The sequence below is a fragment of the Helicoverpa zea genome, chromosome 29 (genome assembly GCF_022581195.2).
Source record: "Helicoverpa zea isolate HzStark_Cry1AcR chromosome 29, ilHelZeax1.1, whole genome shotgun sequence".
Taxonomy (NCBI): Eukaryota; Metazoa; Arthropoda; class Insecta; order Lepidoptera; family Noctuidae; genus Helicoverpa; species Helicoverpa zea.
In genome coordinates, this window is record NC_061480.1 from 3,151,599 (window position 1) to 3,176,488 (window position 24,890).

Here is a 24,890-nt window from a genome sequence, read left to right on the forward strand (position 1 = left end):
CTTTTGCATTGAACTTCTCAAAACCAAATTATTCCAAATTATTAAAACGAAAAACCTGAACTCGATAAACAAAATATATGATTATTTTTTTTGGAAAAGTTCTAGATAACAATTAAATATTTTATAAGAAGTTAGTATTTTATATTTAAAGGACCATGAGTCAAATTGGGCTCATTGTCCAACAGAGTTATAGCATATGCCGTTGTGAAGGTTTTTGTTTGTACTAAAATTGTTACTTTGGGCACTACCTTCAATTCCATGGCAAAAAAAAGATATGCACCTAAATAGGTTTACATATTACGTAGGTATACATTCTGGTTAACAGAAACGAAATGGGTCGAGATGCCATCGCTCAGTATTACTGCTCGTGTCTAACAGGTAGACGCTCAGTAGGAAGTTGTGCTCATATCATTTCAATAATATGGTATCTAGGGTTAGGCAGGCACTCACAATTTAATCCACCGGCAGGATATTTAGACGACATTATTATTGATATTGATTGAAATGTTAACAAAAATAATTTTAACTGTTAGCAGCTGTTTTATTTTTTTTTATGTATACATTAAACCTGGAATTAAAACTAGTTAAAGGTGTTCAATAACAAAACCTACAATGCCATAACAGCACTACTTTTTGCAGAATATTAGTTTATTTATGGTCGGAGAAAAATATTTATAGCAAAATAACCCCATGGATTCTTCGCAAAAATGAGTTTAAATCTTTATATTTAATGCTTTACAAGTATATTCAAAGTGGTCTCATCTCTGTTGGTGGGTGAGCCCAGGCTTCATACATTTTTGCCCATGGTCCTTTTTGTAGTAAAGAACTTTGTGTCCGTGAGAATTTAGTTTTAAAAGTTGATTGGGTGGGCCGAAACCTGACATTGTTCTTTTCTAGTTCTTTAAAGAAATTATTCTTTAGCTAGTTACGTGTAGTTTCAAAAGAGATTTAAATAAAATAATAACATGCATATAGGAACTTAATCATTATATTACTTCACTAGCTTTCGCCGGTGGTTTCACCCGCGACTTGCGGGAACTATTTCAATCACCTGGATAAAAAAGCAACCTATAGCCTTCTTCGATAAATGGGCTATCTAACACTGCAAGAATTTTTCAAATCGGACCAGTAGTTCCTGAGATTGGCGCTTACAAACAAACAAACTTTTCAGCTTTATAATATTATACTATCTAGATATACTATCTAGATATTTTACTTGGGGAATTAACAAACTCAATTTTTGGCTATAATATAAAATCGTGTAATTTTCATAAGACTATGTATAGAGTAGATTTTGTGAATTCTACTAACAATTTATTTCGCAAGACTTCCCAATTTTGACTAAAAATAATCGCATTGTAAACTCAATTACAATTTACTTAAAAACATTTGAAAACAAAGGTTTAACAAAACCGACATAAAATCGAGAAGGTCAAATCTACTAAATTATAACCGTCGTACCACAGAAACTTTTAAACGTCTGTTCAACATATGTCTAAAAAATTATGACCTTAAAACGGACCTTATTTTAAGGTCATATTTTTTTAGACAAGTGTTCAACAGATGTTTAAGTTTTTGTAGTAAGGCTGTAAATGTTTTTTTTTTGCAGACAAAATATCATGTAAACGATAAATATTACCGTATGTAATCACCATTAAATATCATTAACATAAACGGTGATTAATACTGATATACATCGGCGATTAAGGTCGGTAACTATAAGTAATTTCTCACTGATATACATCGGTTATTAGTCGATATTTATCGGCGAAAAAGGCATACATTTATAGGCAACATCACCATAATTACGTGATGTGATTACCGGTGAATATCACATACATTTTACTGGTGATTATTACAAACATATATCGGTGATTTTCATAGAAATTTATCAGCTAGTATCACCATAATTTGGTGATGTCATTATCGGTGATTATCACGTGTATTTATCGGTGATTATTACTGACACTTAACGATAATTAATACAAAAAAATATCGGTGATTTTCACAGAAATGTATCGGCAATTATCACCATCATTCGGTGATTAACAGTATTATACAGACATATATTGGTGATGTTCACAAAAATTTATGGGCAAATATTACCATAATTTGGTGATGTGATTATCACATACTGTTACAGGTGATTATCACTGAAATTCGGTGACTAATAAAACCTTATTGGTGATTTTCACAGAAATTTATCACCGAATGATCATACGACGACAACGACTAACCGTGACATAAATCATCACCTTGATTTGGTGATTATCGCTGACACATATCGGTGATTATAACAAACTTTATTGGTGATGTTTCACAAAAAAATTTGGGCAAATATTACCATCATTTGGTCATGTGATTATTACATACATTTACAGGTGATTATAGATGGCATAAATCGGTGATTATCAGCAAGACTATCGTTGGACATACAAACTTAATAGGTATATCGGTGATTTACACAGAAATTTATCATCATTTAGCGACTAACAGTGACATATATCGGTGATTATCACGATACATATACAGGTGATTACCACTGATATTTGGTGACTAATAAAAACTTTATTGGTGATGTTTAACAGAAATTTATGGGCAAATATTACCATCATTTGGTGATGTGATTATCACATACTTTTGGGGGTGTTTACAGATGACTTAAATCGGTGATTATCACTGTCTATCGGTGATATTTCTGCAGTTTCTCGCAGCTGGGAGTGCGCAGTTTCTGCGCGTCTGCGTATTGCCTGCTATCGCCGAAGTTTCGTGCCTTCCACACCATGCTGTCGCGGTAGTTTCGTTCTCGCTGACACGCGTGACGGAGGCCCACTGCGGGGTAAAGAAATAGTGGGGATAAGTTATAGCTCATGTAATGTTATTAACGGCGACATGCCAAGAAAAAAAAAATCGGTTGTGCTTGTGCTCTGTCTTCGCTCGGGCTCGGGCTTGTCGTCGCATCGCGCCATGAGAGTGAAGGAATAGTGAGTGCACCGCAGTCCAAGCTAATGCTCGTGCACTATAACATGTCCTCCGCAGCTGATCAGTCAGCTGTGGAGGACATGTGTCCTTATGTGAGGACAAGCGCCGTGGTCGATAATTTTGGATTTGCTGTCATTTAATTTTTATAACAAAAACAAAGACATGAATAAATCATTGTGTAAATCGAGGCCTTCTCAAGTATGATTTCAAATATTTACACGGCAGTAAATATGGGACTAGTTCATGACTGACAGAGGCACAGGTCAATTTATCAAGGGTTTAAGCAATACTTAGCGTTGATGGGTGACAATTTTTGTCATAACGAGTTCAACTATGTTTCGGTTGCTCGGGTAACTGGGTTGAGGAGGTCAGATAGGCAGTCGCTCCTTGTGGCACACTGGTACTCAGCTGCATGCTGTTAGACTGGAAGCTGAGACCAACATAGTTGGAAAATAGATAGACATACCTATATATTCCTCCTCTATAGCCATCTCGAGTCTTCGCAGCGAGCCCTGGTAGTCAGTGTGGAAGTTCTCTTTCACGTAGTATGGTACCTGGAATATAAAGAAGGATATGTTAAATTGGTCCCGGCTGTCATAGGTATTGCTTGACTTGACAATATGAATTTCGCACTTAAGTATGTATGTTAAATAGTGAAAATCTAATAGACAGACATGTGTTGCTGGGGAGTTTGTTCCACCACTTCTTCTTCCCAGCAATAACACATAGGAAGTGGTGAAGGGTGGGCGTTTTGGGGGCTGTCTTTGTTTTTTTTTTAAATGCTGTTTTTCCAGCCTACTTTGGTCATGAATGACTTTGATCCACATCTGAGGTGGCCTAGACCCAAGCCTGTGGGTCATGGTGGCACCTACCTTGAGATGCTGCGTATCCCTGGGCACGGGGTACTTGGAGCTGGGCGTGAGGCTGTAGACGGGCTCGCTGATGAAGTATCCGGAGAGCATGGACAGCAGCACGAGCACGAGGACTGGGAGCAGCTGCACGAGGCCGGCGTGCTCGCGAGGCTCGGGCTCCCGGGCTCGTCTGCGGGCGTACACGTGGGCGCCGCCGCCGCCGGGGAATGCCGCTGGGGGAAGCGATAGACATAGTATAAATAAAAACCGGCCAAGTGCGAGTCATATCTTATTATTTATAAATTATTCCATAAGTATAATACATTTATAATACATTCTATATTCTGTGAATATTTCAAGCACCTACCCGTTGGTTGCCGTTATCGATATCGAACAAAAATGAGCAAAAAATGTATGGGAGCCCCCCAAAATATTTATTGTATTCTAGTTTTTATTTGTTGTTATAGCGGCAACAAAAATACATCATCTGTGATGAGATACAGCCTGGTGACAGACGGACGGACAGACAGAGGAGCAAAAACAATAGGATATGAGATATGATAACCTTGTATGAGAATGAGAGATAAGAGTCTGCGCAAATGCGTGTGCAGTATAATATGTCTCCTTATATGAGAACAGCCGCCGTGGCCGACAATCAGCTAGATCACCATTATATCTTATCTGTAGCCCCAAAGAACATGCGCATTACAAATCCAATATGGCGGCCTCTCCAAGATGGCGGACTAGCTGTTTTGGATATTGTAATATTTTGTGCTTGCTAGCGTGTTTTAGTTTGTTAAACTATTTTTATAGTAGCCTGCCCGCGCAAGTCATATATATAGCTAAGAAACGCATTACAAATCCAATATGGCGGCCTCTCCAAGATGGCGGGCTAGCTGTTTTGGCTTTTGTAATATTTTGTGCTTGCTAAAAGCGTGTTTTAGTTTATAACTATAATATTTTATATTTACCCGCTATTATATCTTACCTGTAGCCCCAAAGAACATGTTAAACAATTCTTCAGCAGTGAGATCCGACTCGAACCCTCGCGAGTAGTACTGGTGATGGTCATATATATAGCTAAGAAACGCATTACAAATCCAATATGGCGGCCTCTCCAAGATGGCGGACTAGCTGTTTTGAATTTTGCCATTTTAAGTGCTTGCTAAAAGCGTGTTTTCGTTTTTTAACAATTTATATCTTACCTGTAGCCCCAAAGAACATGTTGAACAACTCTTCAGCAGTGAGATCCGACTCGAACCCTCGCGAGTAGTACTGGTGATGGGTGGTCGGCGCATGAGTTGGCTCTTCGCCGCGTAAGTCATATTGCTTGCGTTTCTCCGCGTCTGTCAATATGGCTGCCGCGTTGCCTATCGCCTGGAAAAACAAAATAATTTTTTAGATGTCAGTCCTCCTTGCGCCCAACCTGCACCGAGCAGGCTGGCAAGAAGAACAAGTTACGACGTCGATTGCGATGACAGACCATTAGAATAGGCATGATGACAAATTTTTAAATTCCTTTGTATGATGTAGGTATACGTCTATTTTATATGAAAAATTATTAATTTTAAGAAAATGCGAAGTTTTTTTTATCAAATAATTGTATTTTTCTCTGTCCACTTTGAATCCGGCGCGAAAACGCTTGTCAGTGTCATGTCGTCACTTGTGACGTCACGACTGAAATTACAAGACGCAAGTAAACAACGCTCGTGCAATAATTAAGTTTTTTGTGTTATTAAATATGTTAATTGTGGGGTCCCACATTGTAAGAACACATCCAAAACAACTCCTGATAAGTTATTTTTGTGTACGTTCCTCACAATTAAAAAATACGAAACAAGTGGCTTAAACTTGCAAGGCGAGATTCAAAAGCAATATTGCCCAGGGTACAACTTTATTTTTGTGAAGATCACTTTGATGTAAGTTATTACATAGTTCTCTAGATTCTAGCATAGTTTATAATGTAAATAACTATTTCGAGGTTAGGTTTCATCTCTCATTGTTTTTTAATTAAACTAGTATACTTACATGGAAGTTTTAACATTTCTAAATTCAGCTGAACAAAAATCTTTATTTGATGCCAAAAACTTTCCCAGCATTATGATATCAATTCTAGGCAAATTAGCGCTGTTTGCCTTGATAAATCCGGGCTCCATAACTCGTGTTATAAACAATTAATTAATTAAAAACAAAGATCGCAGTGGAAGTTCACAATAACGAAATGTGACTTTCGCGCGAGTTGTTTTGAGAGATGACGTCACGAGCTCTGATTGGTGTTCAAGATATCATGGCGGATTGCCTTATTTCGTAATTTTATTTTATAAAAATACATATTAATCACATTATTAATAAAGAAAACAATGCGCGTTTTATATTCCAAGCTTCAAGTTTAATTTAATAAATATATTATTTTAATGATTTTTGATTACTGTCATCATGCCTATTGTCATGATTACCAAATCATCTTGAATACTGTATTTCCAATAACTTGGTTTTGATATCGTTAAATCTATAATATTATAAAACCGAAGAACTTGTTTGTTTGTTTGCTTGAACGCGCTAATCTCAAGAACTACTGGTCCGATTTGAAAAATTGTTTCAGTGTTAGATAGCCCATTTATCAAGGAAGGCTATAGGCTACTTTTTATGCGGGTTCGTGCAGAGGTTGAAACCGCTGGCAGATGCTGGTTTATAGATGAAATATGTCAGCTAATCCCAGGGCCAAAGCCTGCCGGGGCTGCGGGATTGTTCGCGCTCATTACCGTGGCGCTGGTACATGGCGGGCTTCAGAAGGAACATGGCGGGTTTACTCAGTAAGAGTCTGACACTTTTGATGATTTCTCATTTAAAAAAATCCTTTTTCATAACCAAAATAAACATCTATTTAAAGAAAACCAGCTGTTTATAAATAATCAAAAACTCCAATAGGTACTGGAAGGATAAATATTTTATTTTGGGCTTTTGTTTATAAAACGATTGATTGCCAAAGAAGTTAGTTTCACAGAAATCCTACCTTCATAGAAAAAACATGTCTTTAAATTACTATTTACTTAAGCTTGGGTTTCCTAGGAAAGCGGTGCCGTCATATAGCGGCCGTAATATTACGGACGCAAATAGACGGTCGTCTTTACGGTGATGACATGTGGAAAGTTCCACAGCCGTTTTAACACACCGTCATAAACTTTTTTTTAGTTGTATTATACTTACTAACCTGATTTATTTTATATTTCTCAAATTTCACGACACCGATTTTGTTTTAGTTGACTTTTTCTATAATCTTTACTTTTTATATTATTTATTGCTTCGTGGTTACGAACGAAATCTATTAAAATTTCGTCGTCCTCGCTGCTCCAAGAGTTGGAACTAATTTTTTACGTTGTTCCGAAAAAACAAACATAAATACGGATTAAAAAAGCTTCACCGCTTTCAATAAAACGTTCACCAAACCATCTGACACCGTCAAGACGGCCGTCATGCAAATGGCGGCACCGCTTTTTGAAGTTACGGTGTACGTTACCGCTCTCTAGGAAACCGCCCCATTTCGTTTACATTGACAACGTTCTAGTGACGTCATTCACCGCTGTATTACGGCCGCTATATGACGGCACCGCTTTCCTAGGAAACCAAAGCTTTACGTAATCAGATGTCGGTAAAATTAGTCCTAACCGTTAATTTAACATTCTTTCTACTTTCTTTCGGGTAGTCAGAAACCAGAAAGTCTGACAACCAGTAGGTATTATTAAAGGCGTATTGGGTTGCCCGGGCAACTGGGTTGAGGAGATCAGATAGGCAGTCGCTCCTTGTGGCACACTGGTACTCAGCTGCATGCAGTTACACTGGAAGCCGATCCCAACATAGTTTTTCTTTTTTTTTATATAATGTCGGAACACCTTTTTACACACGGTCGGTTAGAACCATGGTAAGTTATTAATTAACTTGTGTTATGGGTGATGGGTGCTAACACAACTGATAAACTCAAAACACAAAACTCAAAACACAAATGTCGACCGAACCGGGGATCGAACCCGAGACCTCAGGTTCTGTAGTCCGACATGGTGACCATTGCGCCATCAACCTCAACATAGTTGGGAAAAGGCTCGGCAGATGATGATGTAGAACTTACCTTGAAAGCTTCCCCAGCTCCCGGGGCATGGTTCTTGTCTGGATGTAGTTGGAGCGCCAACTTCTTGTAGGCCTTCTTGATATCCGAGTCTGTAGCTTCCTTTGATACGCCTGAAATAATAAAAAACATCATTATTAACCTTTCCAAAACTGTTGAGAATAGGCACCCGGAAAAGGTAACCAATGTTACAGCCTTTTTATCGTCCCACTGCTGGTCTGCGGCCTCCTCTCACACGAAGAAGGATTGAGCGTTAATCACCACGCTTGCGAGATGCGGGTTGCTGATTTCAGACTATATAGTCCAGGTTTCCTCGAGATGTTTTCCTTCACCTTTTTTATCAGCCATTGGTGTCCAAGATATACTTAGAAAGTACATACAAACTTAGAAAAGTTGCATTAGTACATGCCTGACCTGGAATCGAACCCACACCCACATACTCGAGAGGTTGGTTCTTTACCCACTAGGCCACCACGACTTGTTACCAACCATGGAAAACAAAATGACTAGCGGAGGTGCCGTAACGGAAAATGTCCAAGAATGTAGCGCTACAACATGCGGGGCGAGTGACGAGGAACGTTACTGTTTTCGCCCTTAGACGCCTTCTTTGGACCCAACCATTTTTTGTAATAAGTACCATAGATCTTTGACATTTGATTCTATTGGGTAGCCCGGGTAACCGGGTTGAGGAGGTCAGATAGGCAGTCGCTCCTTGTGGCACACTGGTACTCAGCTGCATCCGGTTAGACTGGAAGCCGAACCCAAAATAGTTGGGAAAAAGGCTCGGAGAATGGAGGACGGGGAGAGATCTTTGACAGATGTCCCAATGAACCCGAACGCCTCGTAAATGATCGTTTTGGTCATACCCACCGTGCGTTATTTGAGCTAGAAGAAGGCGCCTGACCTACCTGCATTATAGTATCTCCGCTCATCTATCCACACTCCGAGTATTTACATCGTACAAAATACTACGTCACAATACGGCCACGTCAGGTAACAACGGTCAAGGAATAAATAAACATTTCAATGAGTCATTCTGACGCCACGAGTAGACGGGACAATTGTGTAATATGGTTTAGTAAGCAACTACGAAATTTTGACAAAAAAAAATCTTTAGAATATATTTGTGAAAGGTCAATATTAATGAGGTACATTGGACCCTGTACCTGATATGCCTATATATTGTTATTTTAAATGTTATTTACGTTTTTATTAAATAATATTAGTATATAGTAAAATAAAGTATGTAATTATGAATCTTTTTTTTTTGTTTTTAACGACGTTAAAAATTATCAAATAACCTCCCGCTGTGGGTTAGCAGCGGTGAGAGAGTGTCAGACTCTTACTGACTAAAAACCGTCGTGTTCCGTCGTAGGCCTTTTGCGTACCAGCGCCGCGGTAACTCGCGCGAACAATCCCGCAGCCCCGGCAGATGTAATTATGCACCTGAAGTTTTTCTGTTTAGTAGGGCTAAAGCAGAAGGAAAAAAGTGGAGATGCCATAAGTGGGAGGTCAGGCGCCTTCTTGTAGCTCAAGCAACGTGCGGTAGCCGGGATCACTTACTACAACTAACGAGGCGTTCAGGTTCCTTGTCTAATCAAAACCAATCTGTCAAAGATTGTACAACACAAAACCACTTTGTTTACATGGATAAAAATATACAAACTTCTGAATTGAGAACCTCCTTCCTTTTGGCAAGACTTTTCTTGATAAATGGGCTATCTAATACTGAAATGATTTTTTATAGTGGTCCGGTACTTTCTGAGATGAGCGTGTTCTTAGTTAACAAACTTATCACCATTATAATCTATTTATTATTATGTATATAAAAATTTATGACACTTTTTGTTGTTATTTTACAACTCAAGATCGGTCTCACCTATCCAAACCAAATGTTTAGGCTTTGTTCAGACTATTTAGTAGATGGTTTATGTGAAGTGTGCACAAGTTCTTCATTTATTTACATAGAAGCACATACTAGGCCCTTAATATTAGTATATATATGCGTCTTGAATGAATAAAGAGAACATTTGTATTACAAGTCAAACTTCACCCACAATAGAAACAGTTTTCCTTGAATTTATAACGCTCAAGGTTGTCTTGATATTTTACATACATTTCATTCATTCTATTGTATTGTAAGTAAAGTTCATAAAATATTTCATTCACACAAATTAATGTCTCCTTTCTGTTACTGTTACAGCCTTTTTATCGTCCCACTGCTGGGCTGCGGCCTCCTCTCACGCGGAGAAGGATTGAGCATTAATCACCACGCTTGCTCAATGCGGGTTGCTGATTTCATACTATATAGTCCAGTAGTGTTTCCTTTCTATTATATTATAAACTAGCTGTTGCCCGCAACTTCGTCTGCGTGGGCAATATAGAATCGTCAAAATACTACTTATCCCATAGGTGCATTCTTTCACGTGACAGTATAATTAGGATTACCACTTAGCAGTCGCATAGATTCATTGATCAAGGTTGTGTTGTGGATGTGACCATTTATCTAAACAAAAGAAGTAAAGTTTGTGATGTTGTGGATATCTCTGAATCTAGTATTATAAATGTATAGATAAATGGGTATTGTTTCTGTGGAGTAATAGAATTCCTATGTGATCTGCTTAGTCTAACTGCACACAGCCAAGTACCAGTGATTTAATTTTTTTAATCAATCACTGCTGTAAATGCAAAAAAAAGTCCTCACTTTCAGAAGAGTTTTAGAAGAAGAAATTATACAGATTAAAATGTTTCCACAGTTTCCTTGATATAGTTTTTTTTTCGTTAATAACTCCCTTATACCATGAATCATGTATACAAACTGACAGCCTTACCACAAAAACTTAAACATCTGTTGAACACTTGTCTAAAAAAGTGTGGCTGCAAAACTGACATTATTTCAACATCATAATCTGACTTCTTTAGACAAGTGTTCAACAGACGTTTAATTTTTTTTGTGTTACAAAGGTGATTGTTTAACTATTGAGTCTGAAATGTGGACAAAGTAGTTAACTGTGATATAATGCAGCACTGCAATATTGTAAAGTAATTACAAACCTACTTTGGAATGGCAAAGTCTGAGGATAACAGTAGACAACTATGAACTGTCATTCATTCCTTACCACAGAATCTATGGTGCACTTTCATTGAAGATTTTCATAAGAAACTCCATATCTACTAAAAATAGATACTCTAAACTTTCCTGGGAGGTTATTATATGTTAGGAATTTATAGTCTATGACATTTAAAAAATGTAGGGTTGTTAGTCTATGAAAAAGAATGACTGTGGTGTGAATTGTCATGATGTAAAAACCAGTGAGAACAATGTTATAATTCCTAACAAAATGTGATTGTATTTCTTTAACTATTAATAAAGGCTTTCAAGAATACCAGAAGTTTGAATACCTACAATAGGTTATGGGCCCAGAACGCCCGAGAAGAAAAAATTAAAAACCGGGATTGGGTAATGAAAAACCCAACATAAAAAACAAGTGAAAAAAAAAAACTAAAAAACAGTAATAACAAGGAAGAAAATAAAAAACGGTGAAAAACTAAAAAATGGAAAAACCTGAGATAATACAGATAGAAAAATTAAAAGATGCGGAAACATTTTTATTGTGGAAATTTGAATTCAATATACACTTAAAAGCGGCAAATCTTGCAAAAACAATTGCACAAACAAAAGAAGATGACAAGAAAAGTGACTTCAGTATCAAAGATGCTCAGGTGCAAAGAATTATCATAAGCAGTATTGATAAGAAACTAAAAGGTCACATAATTAATTGTAACAGTGCACGTGAAATGTACGTAAAATTATGTGAAATATTCGAAGGTTCTGAGCAAAGAAACAAAGATGCATTATTACAAGAGTTTTTCACATATAAGAAACAACAGAGTCAATCGCTTTCCCAATTAATAAGTGAAATAGAAAATTTACAATTTCGTATAAGTCAGCTAGGAACAAAAATAGATGATGAAATGGTCATATCCAAAATACTAAGCTGTTTACCAAATAATTTAAACTATTTTATAACTTCTTGGGAATGCATGGCAGACGATAAGAAAACCCTTCAAAATTTAACAAACAGACTTCTGGCTGAAGAAAATCGAATGTTGAAAGCAAAAGAAAGTGACAAGCAGCTAGCATTTCAAGCTACATCTTCATCTACATCAAAGAAAAAGTTTAATGCAATAAAATGTTTCAAATGTAACAAAACAGGGCACATGAAGAAAGACTGTAGAGCCTGTAGTATCTGCAAAAGGGACAACCATGAAGATAAAGACTGTAAGTTTAAAAATAAACAGTGCTCAATCTGTAAAAAAATTAATCACAGAGAAGAAAATTGTTTTTTCAAAAATAAGAATAAGAATGAGAATGAAGAAAAAAGTAACAAAAGAATAGAAAAGGCATTTTTTACAAACGGTGAAATTCAAGAACCAAAACTGAAAGAATTTGTTGTAGACTCTGGGTGTACTGCACACATGACCAAAAATGTAGACATACTAAAATTTTTTGAATGCAAACCATCATCTGTTTTGACTGCAAATGAAGAAACAATAGAGGTGAAAGGGACTGGTAAAGTCATTGGAAAAAAATGTACTCTTAATAATACCCTGCTTGTTCCTGACTTATCACAAAATTTATTATCGGTTAATGCAGTTACAAACAATCAAGGAGTGGTTATATTTACCAAAGATAATGTAAAAATATATAAGGAGTCAGAATTAATATTAACAGGAAAAAAAGAAAACGGTTTATATAAAATTAATTTGGATGATAATAATATGCAAGAAAAAACACTGTTAATGAAAGAAAATGGCACTGCCTTAGAATGGCATCAAAGACTTGGACATCCAGGAAAGAAAATACTAGATATATTACCAGATGTGGCAGATGGAATAAAAATAAATGGATTAAGGCAAATAGACGAATGTGAAATCTGTACACAAGCTAAACAAACAAGACTTCCATTTAACACAGTAAGAAACAGAGCCAGTAGACCACTTCAATTATTACATACTGATGTATGTGGACCGTTCGAAAACAAAACGTATGATGGCTATAGTTATGTTTTAACCGTCATGGATGATTATACTCATTTTACAAAAATATACTTGCTTAAATATAAAAATGAAGTTAAAGAAAATTTAAAACATTATATAGCAGAAACAGAAAGAGAGAGAACAGAAAAGGTATCTACCATAAGATGCGATAATGGAGGTGAATACACAAGCAATGATTTTAAAAAATGGTGTACTGAAAAGGGAATAAAACTAGATTATACAGTACCATACTCACCACAACTAAATGGTAAAGCAGAAAGACTAAATCGAACATTATTAGATAAAACCAGAGCATTACTATTTGATTCAGGGTTAGATAAAGAAATGTGGGGTGAAGCTGTATACTGTTCTACTTATATTATAAATAGATTACCAAGTGAATCTTTGAAGAATAAGACACCTTATGAGATGTGGCATGGTAAAAGGCCTAATATATCTAATATATGCAAGTTTGGTTCAATAGTATATGCTAAACAATTACATTCGAATATTAAGAAACTAGATCCAAGAAGCAAAAAGTTAATCATGATTGGATATACTAATAATGGATATAGATTGTGGAATAAAGAAGAAAGAAGAATTGAAATAGCAAGGGATATTGTTATAATTAATAATAATAAGAAAATTGGAGAAAAATATGAAGAAACAGGAAGTTCGGTGATAACAGAAATAATACCAGGTAATAATGAAGAAGAAATAAATCAAGAAGAAGAAAGTGATGACAGTTATTATGAAATAGAAGAGTTAGAACAACAAAGTAATGTAATAGAAGATAACATCCCAGATATTATTGATGAAGTAGAAAATGATGAAAATAAAGAAAGTAATACTGCAGAGATAGAAACTATAGAAACTATAAATACAAAACGACAACGGAAAAAACCAGCTTACCTGCAAGATTATGTATTACTTACGTATGATGAAGTCATGAAGTCTGCTGAAAAGAATAATTGGGAGAAGGCCATAAATTCGGAGAAGGAATCATTGGAAAGTAACAATACATGGGAAATAGTTGATGTAGGAAGAGCAAAAGGACACAAGATATTGTCAAGTAAATGGGTATTTTGTATAAAAGAAAATGGTACTTACAAAGCAAGACTTGTAGCAAGAGGCTTCGAACAGCAAAGCATTGACTATCAAGAAATATATAGTCCAGTAGTAAGTCAATCAGCAATAAAATCATTAATAGCAATTGCTGCTTCAAAGGAATATGAAATGATAACTTTTGATGTGAAAACAGCATTTTTGTATGGCGAGTTAAAGGAAGACATATTTATGTATATTCCTGAAGGATATGAAAGACAGCCTAATAAAATTTGTCATTTAAAGAAAGGACTATATGGGCTAAAACAGGCACCAATGACATGGAATAAAAGATTTACAGAAACTTTAAGGAAACTTGGACTGAGAGCTTCAAAGTCGGATCAGTGTGTGTTTTTTAATGAAGACAAAACTATAATATTGGCTATATATGTTGATGACGGTTTGGCCATATCAAAAGACAAGGAAAAGTTATTACAGATCTTGCATCAATTGGAAAAAGAATTTATCTTAAAAACATATGAACAACCTCAAAACTATATAGGTTTTGAAATAAAAAGATCAGAACAAGGCATCTTGTTGCATCAGCAGAATTATACAGAAAAATTACTTAGAAAATATAATATGTATGATTCCAAAGCTGCAGATACTCCATGCATTGTGGGAAAGGAAAATGAATCTAAGGTGGCTACGTCAAATTTCCCATACAGAGAACTAGTTGGTGGATTATTGTATTTGTCAACCAGGTCAAGACCAGATATCAGTCAAGCTGTGAATGAAGCAAGTAAAAAGGTAGAAAATCCATCAAGGCAAGACATATTAGCAGTAAAGAAGGTGTTGAAGTACTTGAATGGAACGAGAGATAAAGGGATTTTGTATAATGCTGGGAAAGATATTACAAGATTGCATGCATATTGTGACTCAGATTATGCAGGTTGTACAGAGACCAGACGAAGTACAACAGGGTTCATAATAATGTTGGCAGGTGGACCTATAGCTTGGTGCTCCAAAAGACAGCCGATAGTAAGTCTATCGTCAACTGAAGCGGAATATATAGCAGCAGCAGATTGCGTTAAAGAGTGTTTATACTTAAAGACTTTTATAAGTGAATTAATTGGTAGCAGTATTAAGATTAGTTTGAATATTGATAACCAGAGTGCTATCCAATTGATTAAAACAGGTTCATTCAGCAAGAGATCTAAACATATAGATGTGAGATTTTATTTTATACACGAAAATTATAAGAAAGGATATTTAGATGTTATATATTGTCCTACAAATTATCAGATAGCGGATATGTTGACGAAACCACTATATAAAGAAAAATTTAAATTTCATTGCGATAAAGTTGTTGTGTAAATTGAGAGTTATAATTAGAAGTGTTTAAGTTAATGTTTTGAAAACTTGTTTAAGTTAATGTTTTGAAAACTGATGTGTTTCTGAAGTAATTATAAGGTATTTTTAATTTATGTTCATATATTAAAAATAGGAGAAGGTGTTAGGAATTTATAGTCTATGACATTTAAAAAATGTAGGGTTGTTAGTCTATGAAAAAGAATGACTGTGGTGTGAATTGTCATGATGTAAAAACCAGTGAGAACAATGTTATAATTCCTAACAAAATGTGATTGTATTTCTTTAACTATTAATAAAGGCTTTCAAGAATACCAGAAGTTTGAATACCTACAATATTATACACAATTTTAAGCCTTCTAATCACTGAGAATAAGTATATAAGTTTGTTAAAGCTTGAAACTAATGACTAATCATGAAAAATGGTCTACTTACCCAAAATTTCATAGAAATCCTTGCACTTATTCACTCTACGAACTGCCTCTTGCTGTTCCGCAGTGTATTCCCTCTGTGGAGGCTGATGAGCAGGAGTTTTCCGTCTCCTCACCTCTTCAGCACTAGGACTCGAAGGTGGTGTCTTTTTAGGAGCCGCTGTAGACGGCCCCGCAGCCCTAACTCGCGTCAACAACTCTTTAGCATGCGTAGTAGGGTATAATCTCTCAGCTTTAAGCAGAAATTTCTCTGCTTTCTCCATATTCCCTGCTGTAAATGCATTTTGAGCTATCGCTATGCATTTCTCAGCCTCGTCCTTGTTACCATCAAGCGTCATTTTTGCTTCTTTTCTCGCTCTTTGGTCGTGTAAACTGTGTTAGTAAGATAAAAGACACGTCGCGCAATACTTTAGGGATCGCGACGCGCAAATCTAATTAGCGCAAATAGAATTTAATTGCGTTTAATTCACTACATTTATGTGAAATAATGGTAGTAGCTATTGCGTCAATCAAAATACTGCAGTGCTGCCAACTGAAGCAATTAAATTTAGGGTTTCCGCATGTCTTCACAGTTTCCGCATTTGGTAGTTTTTTTTGCATTTTACAGAAAAAATGGTAGATTAATAGATTTCTTTGTTGCTGTGTGCTTTCTCTATTATGTTGAGAAAAAAAAATGCCCAATTCCCATCCATTTCTTGAACTCACCTTTGAAAAGTAATCGCTACTATCATACCAGTAAATGTCCAAGTTACTCTACGGATATTCACAAGAAAACTATTCAGCACAGCACGTTGAATAGTAGCCCGTTGCCATTAAACAACATCGTTATCACTTCATCATAGTATAAAACAAAGTCGCTTTTTCAGTCCATATATCCCTATGTCCCTATATACGTGTAAATCTTCAAAACTATGCAACTGATTTTCTTGCGATTTTTTTTATTAGAAAGAGTAATTAAAGAGGAAGGTTTATAACATGTAATAAATAGTGTGGAAATACTGTTACCCCGTGTGAAGCCGGGGTGGGCTGGTCTGGATTTCAACTCTAGTAAAAAGTAAACTTGAATCAGGGTATATCTACCTATTTTCTAACGGCTGTTCCTAATATTCTATCCATTGTTCTGATTATTAGAGAGCATTTTGACATTTCGTTCATATTAATCATATCAAAGGACAATGGGCGATTCCGGTCCAAATGTCCACCACGAACGAGACCTATATGGCTAGATAGCCCGTTAAATATGGAACATTTTTTGTTATGAAAGTAAAAAAAAATATAATGCCAGAAAAAAGTTATAGCAAAATCAAATAAAACATTTTATAGATTTTTTCAATTTCATTTTTGCAATTATTTTTCGTGATGTTCAATTTTCGCACTTTCTGTAACTTCTGACGAAATAGAATTGTTCATTATTAGAGAGAAGACACCACCAGTTACATCGAACTTTCTTAGATCCAGGAACTGCTGAGTATATCCAAGCACTTCTGGCGCCTCAATTGGTTAGTGATTCGTACATCCATCGGACAAAAAATATGGGCTGTTTATATGCAAATGTGTCTTAGTTTTAGACTTATCTTAGTTTTAGATAAAGTGCGTAAATGGAAGTGGAATAAAATAAGAAATGATAATGATAACATACAAAAACTACCGAAAATTAAGAATACATTTTTGGCTATAACTTTTTTTTGGCATTGTTTTTTTTTTTACTTTCTTAGTAAAAGTTACTGTAAATTAAGTGGACTATTTAATTATATAGGTCTCGTTCGTGGTGGACATTTGGACCAAACTTCATACATTCTTGCCCAATCTCCTTTCAATCTCTAATCGAAAAACAAAAGATATTTGTTTATTTTAATCGAAAGTTAGTAAAAAAATACTACCATCTCGACTCGTTAGTACTTAAAACGTAACTAGATGGCGTTGCCGCGTTTAAATTCGCGCTATGGTTTCGTTCACAAGTTTTGACTAGGTTGTGAGACGAACCTCGTTACTTTACAACAAACAGACAAACAGACAAAGTTAATAATACTAGCTCTGCCCGCGGCTTATAGTCCGCGTTGAATTTTTGATCGTCGTTAGTCCATATGACTTCGACGTTATTAATTAAGTAAAGTAATCCAGAAAAAATATTTACTTACTCTCAATACTCAGTTCACTCAAGCGACATACTATTCACATCCTACTGAGATCCAATCCAATCACGATTGATTGAAGCATATTATTATGTGGCATTACGCTATTTATTCTGTTAAATAAACGTTTTTATCCGTTTCTGTGATTCAATAATGAATCATAATAATCATATTGTCTGCAAATTAATTACGTAATATTGCAATATGATTGTAGAGCAAACTACCGTAAAGACCAAATGGCAAACCAATCGAATGTCATTGCAATACGATTGGTCTTTTATAAGTAGCAGAATGTGCGATATGGTTTAAACATAATTTGATATTAAGCCTTTCCTCACTAAGTTCATCATCATCATCATCTCAGCCATAGGACGTCCACTGCTGAACATAGGCCTCCCCCTTAGATCTCCACAGATACCTGTTGGAGGCGACCCTGCATCCAAGTTAAACATTTTAAAAAAACCCCGACAGAAAAACCCAAATTCCCATTAAAGAGTAATTAATGATAAATGAAACTGAATCTCTTATTTAAAGCAGTACCTACGTTGCATCGAGGGACTACAAATAAAATTTTGTTATTTGCGTAAAGTGCGAGCGGTACTAAAACCAAACCTAAATACCTACTTTTACTTAGGCTGAACATAAAAAAAAAACTATTTCACTTACTATTTCACTACTTTAACTATTTAAATGTCCCGCTACCCCTAAGTAGCAGGCAACATAAAGTAGTTACCCATTAAAAAAATAAGTTGCTATTGAAAATATTCGTCTAAATAGTGGTCTAAATCCTTTATTATTTATGAGAAATCAATAAAAACCTGATGAAGATTAAACCAGAAGACGTAAATTACAGAGTGAAGCATGCCACATAAATGATGATGATGATGTCGACTGGCCGGTTATCGGCCACGGGGGCTGTTCTCATAGGAGATCAACCACTCAGTTGGTTGGAGGACATATTATAGTGCACAAGCATTTGCGCAGGTGCTCTCACAAAAATATTTAGTGGTGTACTTAGTTTCTTTTTTTTATCTGAATAGCCTAGAAGTCAAAGCAATGAAATTCGAACACTTTTGACGTAATAAATAAAAACGTTTCATTCTACAAAACTACAAATAACAGCTTTTGTTGTGTAGTGCCTTCTCACTTCCTCTCGTATCAATTCCTATCTCCGTCTCACTCGCACACATGAACCAACAGACATCACGTTAAGGATTATTCCAAAGAGTATACAATACTACGTAAGAAGAGACGGGACTTCCATAGATAGAAATAAACTTATGAACCGTCAAAATAAGGCTAACCTAGAATAGCCAACTTAACAACCTTATCAATAGTGCATAACAGTGCTACCAACATAAAGTTAAAACCATAGTGTTGTGCAGTTTGCAGGAACTCTAGATATCGATAATCTCCTACTTAGAACCATAGTGTTGGGCAGTTTGCAGGAACTCTACTTACCTACAAACCCATCGACAGAAAGGAAATTTATTTATTGCCGTCGCGAAACCGCCAATGACTATGCCGCTGTCATTGACGGTTTCACGACGGTCAATCTAGTTTAAAATAAAATAAACAAGTACTATTATAATAAATATTTTACTTGATCAAAAGTAAATGTTACATTGAACAAAATAAAGGATTGACACAAAATGTTTTTAATCAAATATAATTTATTCAAACTTGGCTGCGAATAAGGCTACTGTACCCTCGAAAAGATAAATATGGCAATTACTGAAAGGGAGCAATCAAATGCAACTGAAATCCTACAACTATTACTTAGCTGTACTCGTTAATTGAGCAATTTTATTTATGTTCGCATTTGATTGCTCCCTTTCAGTAATTGCCATATTTATCTTTTTACATTCGTTTCTTATTAATAAAACTGACAATTTGGTTAACAAAGTGTCCATGAATATGCCACTGTGCTCCTCGCACATCCATGTCGAATCAACGTCTTTATGCATCATCACACAACAATATTTAACTATATCATTGTTATACAGCAAGTGTTTCACATCACGTTCAAATACGGATACACATAAATTTACAGTATTACATAGATTCAGAGTCGGATAAGTAAGAGAAAGCTTGTCCTTCCACCACTCTTTAAGTGCTATATAGTCATAAGTTTTGTCATTTCCTGGCTCCAACGTTCTTACACTGCCGCAACATTTTAAACAGTTAGTTCTTTTAATCAGTACAGAGGCTAGGTAACCACTAACATAAACAACAGGTTGTTTGTCAAAATGTTCAAAAAAAATATCTTCAACATCAGTTTCAATATCAGGCAAATGTAAAAAAATAGGATTATTACTATCATCATATACAAAATCATCTTTATCTTTAGAAACTGGATAAGAATGATCTACATTAGTAAAATCTTCAGATTCTGTATGTTTAAATACTAAATCATGAAAATCCAACATCAGTTGGTTATCATCAGGGTCACAATTAGCTCCCCTTATAGGAGTACTAAGTTTAGTTAGTACACTGGTTTTGAGGGCTGCGGTAAAATGGTGGCATGTCGGATTTTGATTAGTTGGAGAATGCTGCCTAATCAACCCAAAAAGATTCTCCAAAGTGTCTTGGTTGAGTTGTCGCAGATTGAGGAATTTAAACCCAATTGACTCTACATAGTTCCAAATGTCTTGTAAAGAACATAAAGTCGTATAGTACCCATTTACACACCGGACGTTTCTTAATCTTAATTGACTGTCAGATTTTAGGAAGTGCAATGTTTTGACTTTTTTTTTTAACTCTGGCCATAATTTGTGATGAACGCTGTTTTTAGATATATTTACGCGTAAGCCTTTCTTTACATCTTTTTTTGAGGCTGGCCCGTTAGTAACATCAAACAAGGTATCTAACTGCTGAATTACATTGGCGGTTTGTAAAACAGCATCACGTTTCTTAGTTCCATCAACATCTTTTACATCATTATCAAATGTTTCCGCAAATAATTTCAAAATAGCAGATACATCATTGCTGAGTATTTGCGCGGCCAGTTTCACCTTCATTTTAGCGCGAAACTTGGGATTTACGTGCAACGGTGTGATTTTTTTGAAATGAAGTGTTTTGTTATTTCTTTCCTGTAATTCCACTAAATGTGACCATTTAGCTTTCATTCCATCCAAAACCAATACACCCCCTTCAAAGAAGTTGTTCCTGATGGATTTGAATAAATGAGGAACATCATATAGTATATAAACTTTTTCATTTTCCACTATATAAAAGTTACTGTCAGAACGCTGCCCAGAAAACTTTTTCAGTAAATTTAAAGCACCAACGTTAGTCGGGCCTTGATCACAGACAGTTGCGATTACTCTAAAACCGATTTCAGAAACCATTTTGATGGTATTTTTTATAATAGCTACCAATTTATCTGATGATATTGTACCTTTCACAAAGTAGTGTGCAAGTGGCTGCTTGATTTTTTTGTGCACACCTTGTAGTAAAAAGACTAAAGCCTTGTCGGCTAACTCTCCCGATCGACCGTGTTCTCCTAAATCTTGAAAACCCTCAACTTTGTCGTAAGCAGTATTAAAAATGAGCCTCTTCTTTAGAGACATCTCATCAAATAAAATGACGCAAGTTTTATCTTTACAAGATAATTCCTTGACCTTTCTTTTAAGGTGATCAATTATTGATTTATTGAATCCAGGATTCATGGGCATTTTACTAAGGACATTTTGTAAAGTCCTTGGACTAGGTAATGGTAACAAATGCCTTAAATACCGATATAACTTTGGCGATTTCTTGTACATGGCTATGGCTAGGGCTTTTTCATTATCGGACCATCGTTTGCCCTGAGAAGAGCGATTTTGATTTTTTATTGCCGAAAACATCATTGTCTGCAGCGTTTTTGATTGAATGTTATCAAACATTTTTACTTTTTCTTGAACTTTTCTAATTTTTGATTTCAAAAGTTCAACCCTCTTCATAAGTTTCTTCTTTCGTGGAGACAGATTTTCATTACTCATTTTATTTGTCCTTTTGCGCCTTTTTCGGACAGAAGATGTTGAGGGTTCATCTGTAAAAAGACAATTTCAGAATTTAGTGGCAATAGAAGTTATAAGGTAGGATTATACTGCAAGTAATAAAAAGAAATACATTCAATCAAATTAATCTAGATTCACCTACGCTCTCTGGGAAATTAAAAAGACCACCGACTTTCATACAGTAAATTAATATTATTATTTATATTTATTACATTACTTTTAGTCTAGATACCTTTATGATTGTAAGTTACCACATACCTTTCATACAAATGTCTTGTTCACTTGTCATAATGTTTACGGTATATTCCACTGGTGGAACATCATCTTCATAAACAATTTGATTATCAACTGTAGTAGCTTGTACTTGTGCAGTAGAAGTAGATGTTGAAGGTTCATCTGTAAAGAGACAATTTCGGCATTTTAGTGACAATAGAAGTTATAATGTAGGATTATACTGCAAGTAATAAAAAACAAATACATTTGATCAAATTAATCTAGATTTACCTACGCTCTCTGGGAAATTAAAAAGACCACCAACTTTCATACAGTAAATTAATATTTTTATTTATATTTATTACATTACTTTGGGCCTTACTACAAAAACTTTAAACCCTGTTTTACACTTGTCTAATAAAATGTTGGCTGCAAAATGAACCGTATGTCAACGTCATAATTTGACATTTTTTTAGACAAGGCATAAACTGACGTTTAAAAGTTTTTGTGGTAAGACGGTTTTAGTCTAGATACCTTTATGATTGTAAGTTACCACATACCTTTCATACAAATGTCTTGTTCACTTGTCATAATGTTTACGGTATATTCCACTGGTGGAACATCATCTTCATAAACAATTTGATTATCAACTGTAGTAGCTTGTACTTGTGCAGTAGATGTAGATGTTGAGGGTTCGTCTGTAAAGAGACAATTTTAGCTTTTACTAACCATAGATGTTTTAATTAGTTGAATTAGTTTTAGTAATATTAGAAGTAACTCCATAAAGAAATAAAGGCTCACCTTGGCTTTGCTTGTGGTATGTATTTGTTTCAAATGTACTAATTTCTACTTGTGCAGAAACAGAAGATGTTGAGGGTTCATCTGTAAAAATAAAATTTCAGCATTCAGATACAATCAAATCAATCAAATAAAATTGTAAAAAAAAAAAAAATAATAATTGATTGCAATATTTAAATGTCATTTACAAAAATTAACATTATAATATAGCTGTCTTGCGTTGAACATATAGATACAATGGTAGTTGTAATAGGTGAAGGAAAACATCTTGAGGAAACAAATGTGTATAAATATGTATAATGCGTATATGTGTATAAATGCAAAAGTATATGAGGATGTATGGACTTTTGTTACTATTTCACGCAAAAACAGATTATACATCACAATAATCCATAGGCTATAATTTTCATGCAGGCAAAGCCGCGGGCAACGGCTAGTATATGATAAATTTATTATTACACTACTAACCTTCTTGTAAAGATTGCTGTTCTTTGAAGAGGTAATAAGGAAATGCTGACAGAATGGCGTCCGAAAGTGGCATAGAAGAAAGATTTATTGACGGAATAGCAGATTTTTTGAGCTGTGTCCTTTTTTTATTAAAATCATTATCTTTAAAATGCTTTCCACAGATAAATTTTAATTCATGGAGTTTTTCAATGGGCACATAAACTAGATCCTCGTTTCCTGCCATTTTCACCCATTCTTTACATCTGAAAGCAAAAATATCGACAATGATTAGTATACTGTGTCCCAACTAGGGCTGCCATCCGTCCAGGTTTCCCCAGATTTGTCCTTGTTTGGAGGCCGTCCGGGCGGGGTTTCAAGAAGAGTCCGGGGAAAACCCGGACGCTTTTCATGTAAGGAAGCACCTCATTGAATTTAAGTATATGTTAATACACTGGACAGCAAACAAACCGAGCCACCCGCTACTATGGCACTCTAATCCGATTTTCTCAAAAAGTTTAAAACTTACAAATATCAAAAATATACCTATAGAAAGAGCATTTCTTAAGGATTAAAATGACTGTAAATTTAATTAAAAGGACCATCAATTCACAATGTTATCAAGCAGCAAACACAATGCTATCAATTTTCTCTGTTTTGATTAGGGTTTGCGCTTAGCGTTATTTTATTCTATAGTGAGAGAAATTCCATATTTCTTCACATTTCTTTAGTTTTTATCCGTTTGCTTAGACGCGTGTATTTTTGTGCTCGTTTATTGGTAAATAATGGATACGACCACACAGGAAGCAGCTCAAGCTGTAACACTACTTCGAGCAGACCTTGGGCAACGTGAAGTCACTTGACGACTTCCAATCAGCAGATTTTCAGTGTAAAGAGTTTACAGACGATACTTGGAGACTGCAGCATTCGATTGCAGCCCAGGTATGGGCAGACCTAGGGCTACATTAGCAGCAGACAATCGTTATATCCAACTTTGTGTTGTATGAAATCGTCGCCTCAGCGCAGTTTAAGTGGATTGACTTCTCATCGCTACATCCCTGGAGTCCTCGCATACCATGTGGTACCTTACTCAGGTTGTATCAGTCTGGACATGAATTCATGCGTGATAATGCACGGTCTCATGTTGCCCATGTGGTAACCCAGTATCTACACGACGTCGGCATTCGAACAATGGTGTGGCCAGCTTGTAGCACGGACTTGAATCCGATAGAGCACTTATGGGATGAACTGAAACGTCGGGGTCGTGCCAGAGTACCTGCTCCAATAAGGCTTCCAGAGCTGAAAATCGCTATCGAAGAGGAGTGGGACGCAATCCCACAAGATTTCATCGTCAGACTTGTTAGATCTATCAATACGAGGAAGCTAGCAGCTATTCGAGCAAGGGGAGGAAACACTCAATGCTGAACAAAAATAATTTTTCATTTTTTCCTTTGTTTTCTGTC

General features: G+C 35.6%; 1 protein-coding gene across 1 annotated transcript; it reads right to left on the minus strand.

The window, feature by feature from the left end:
* Positions 1-972: 972 nt before the first annotated feature.
* LOC124644098 (dnaJ homolog subfamily B member 12) lies at positions 973-16,378 on the minus strand. Its single transcript, XM_047183311.1, has 6 exons — positions 15,844-16,378; positions 7,957-8,066; positions 5,039-5,210; positions 3,855-4,066; positions 3,449-3,536; positions 973-2,832 (listed from the first exon to the last, which is right to left on the minus strand). The coding sequence occupies exons 1-6, from the start codon at positions 16,175-16,177 to the stop codon at positions 2,684-2,686; spliced, it is 1,065 nt and encodes a 354-aa protein (XP_047039267.1). The 5' UTR covers positions 16,178-16,378; the 3' UTR covers positions 973-2,683.
* Between the last annotated feature and the right edge of the window lie 8,512 nt (positions 16,379-24,890).

Coding starts and splice junctions, on each gene's coding strand:
- LOC124644098 (XM_047183311.1), bottom strand. CDS start 16,177: ATGACGCTTGATGGTAACAAGGACGAGGCTGAGAAATGCATAGCGATA. Junction 8,067..15,843: donor GGATTTCTATGAAATTTTGG/GTAAGTAGACCA, acceptor TTATTATTTCAG/GCGTATCAAAGGAAGCTACA. Junction 5,211..7,956: donor GAGCTGGGGAAGCTTTCAAG/GTAAGTTCTACA, acceptor TTGTTTTTCCAG/GCGATAGGCAACGCGGCAGC.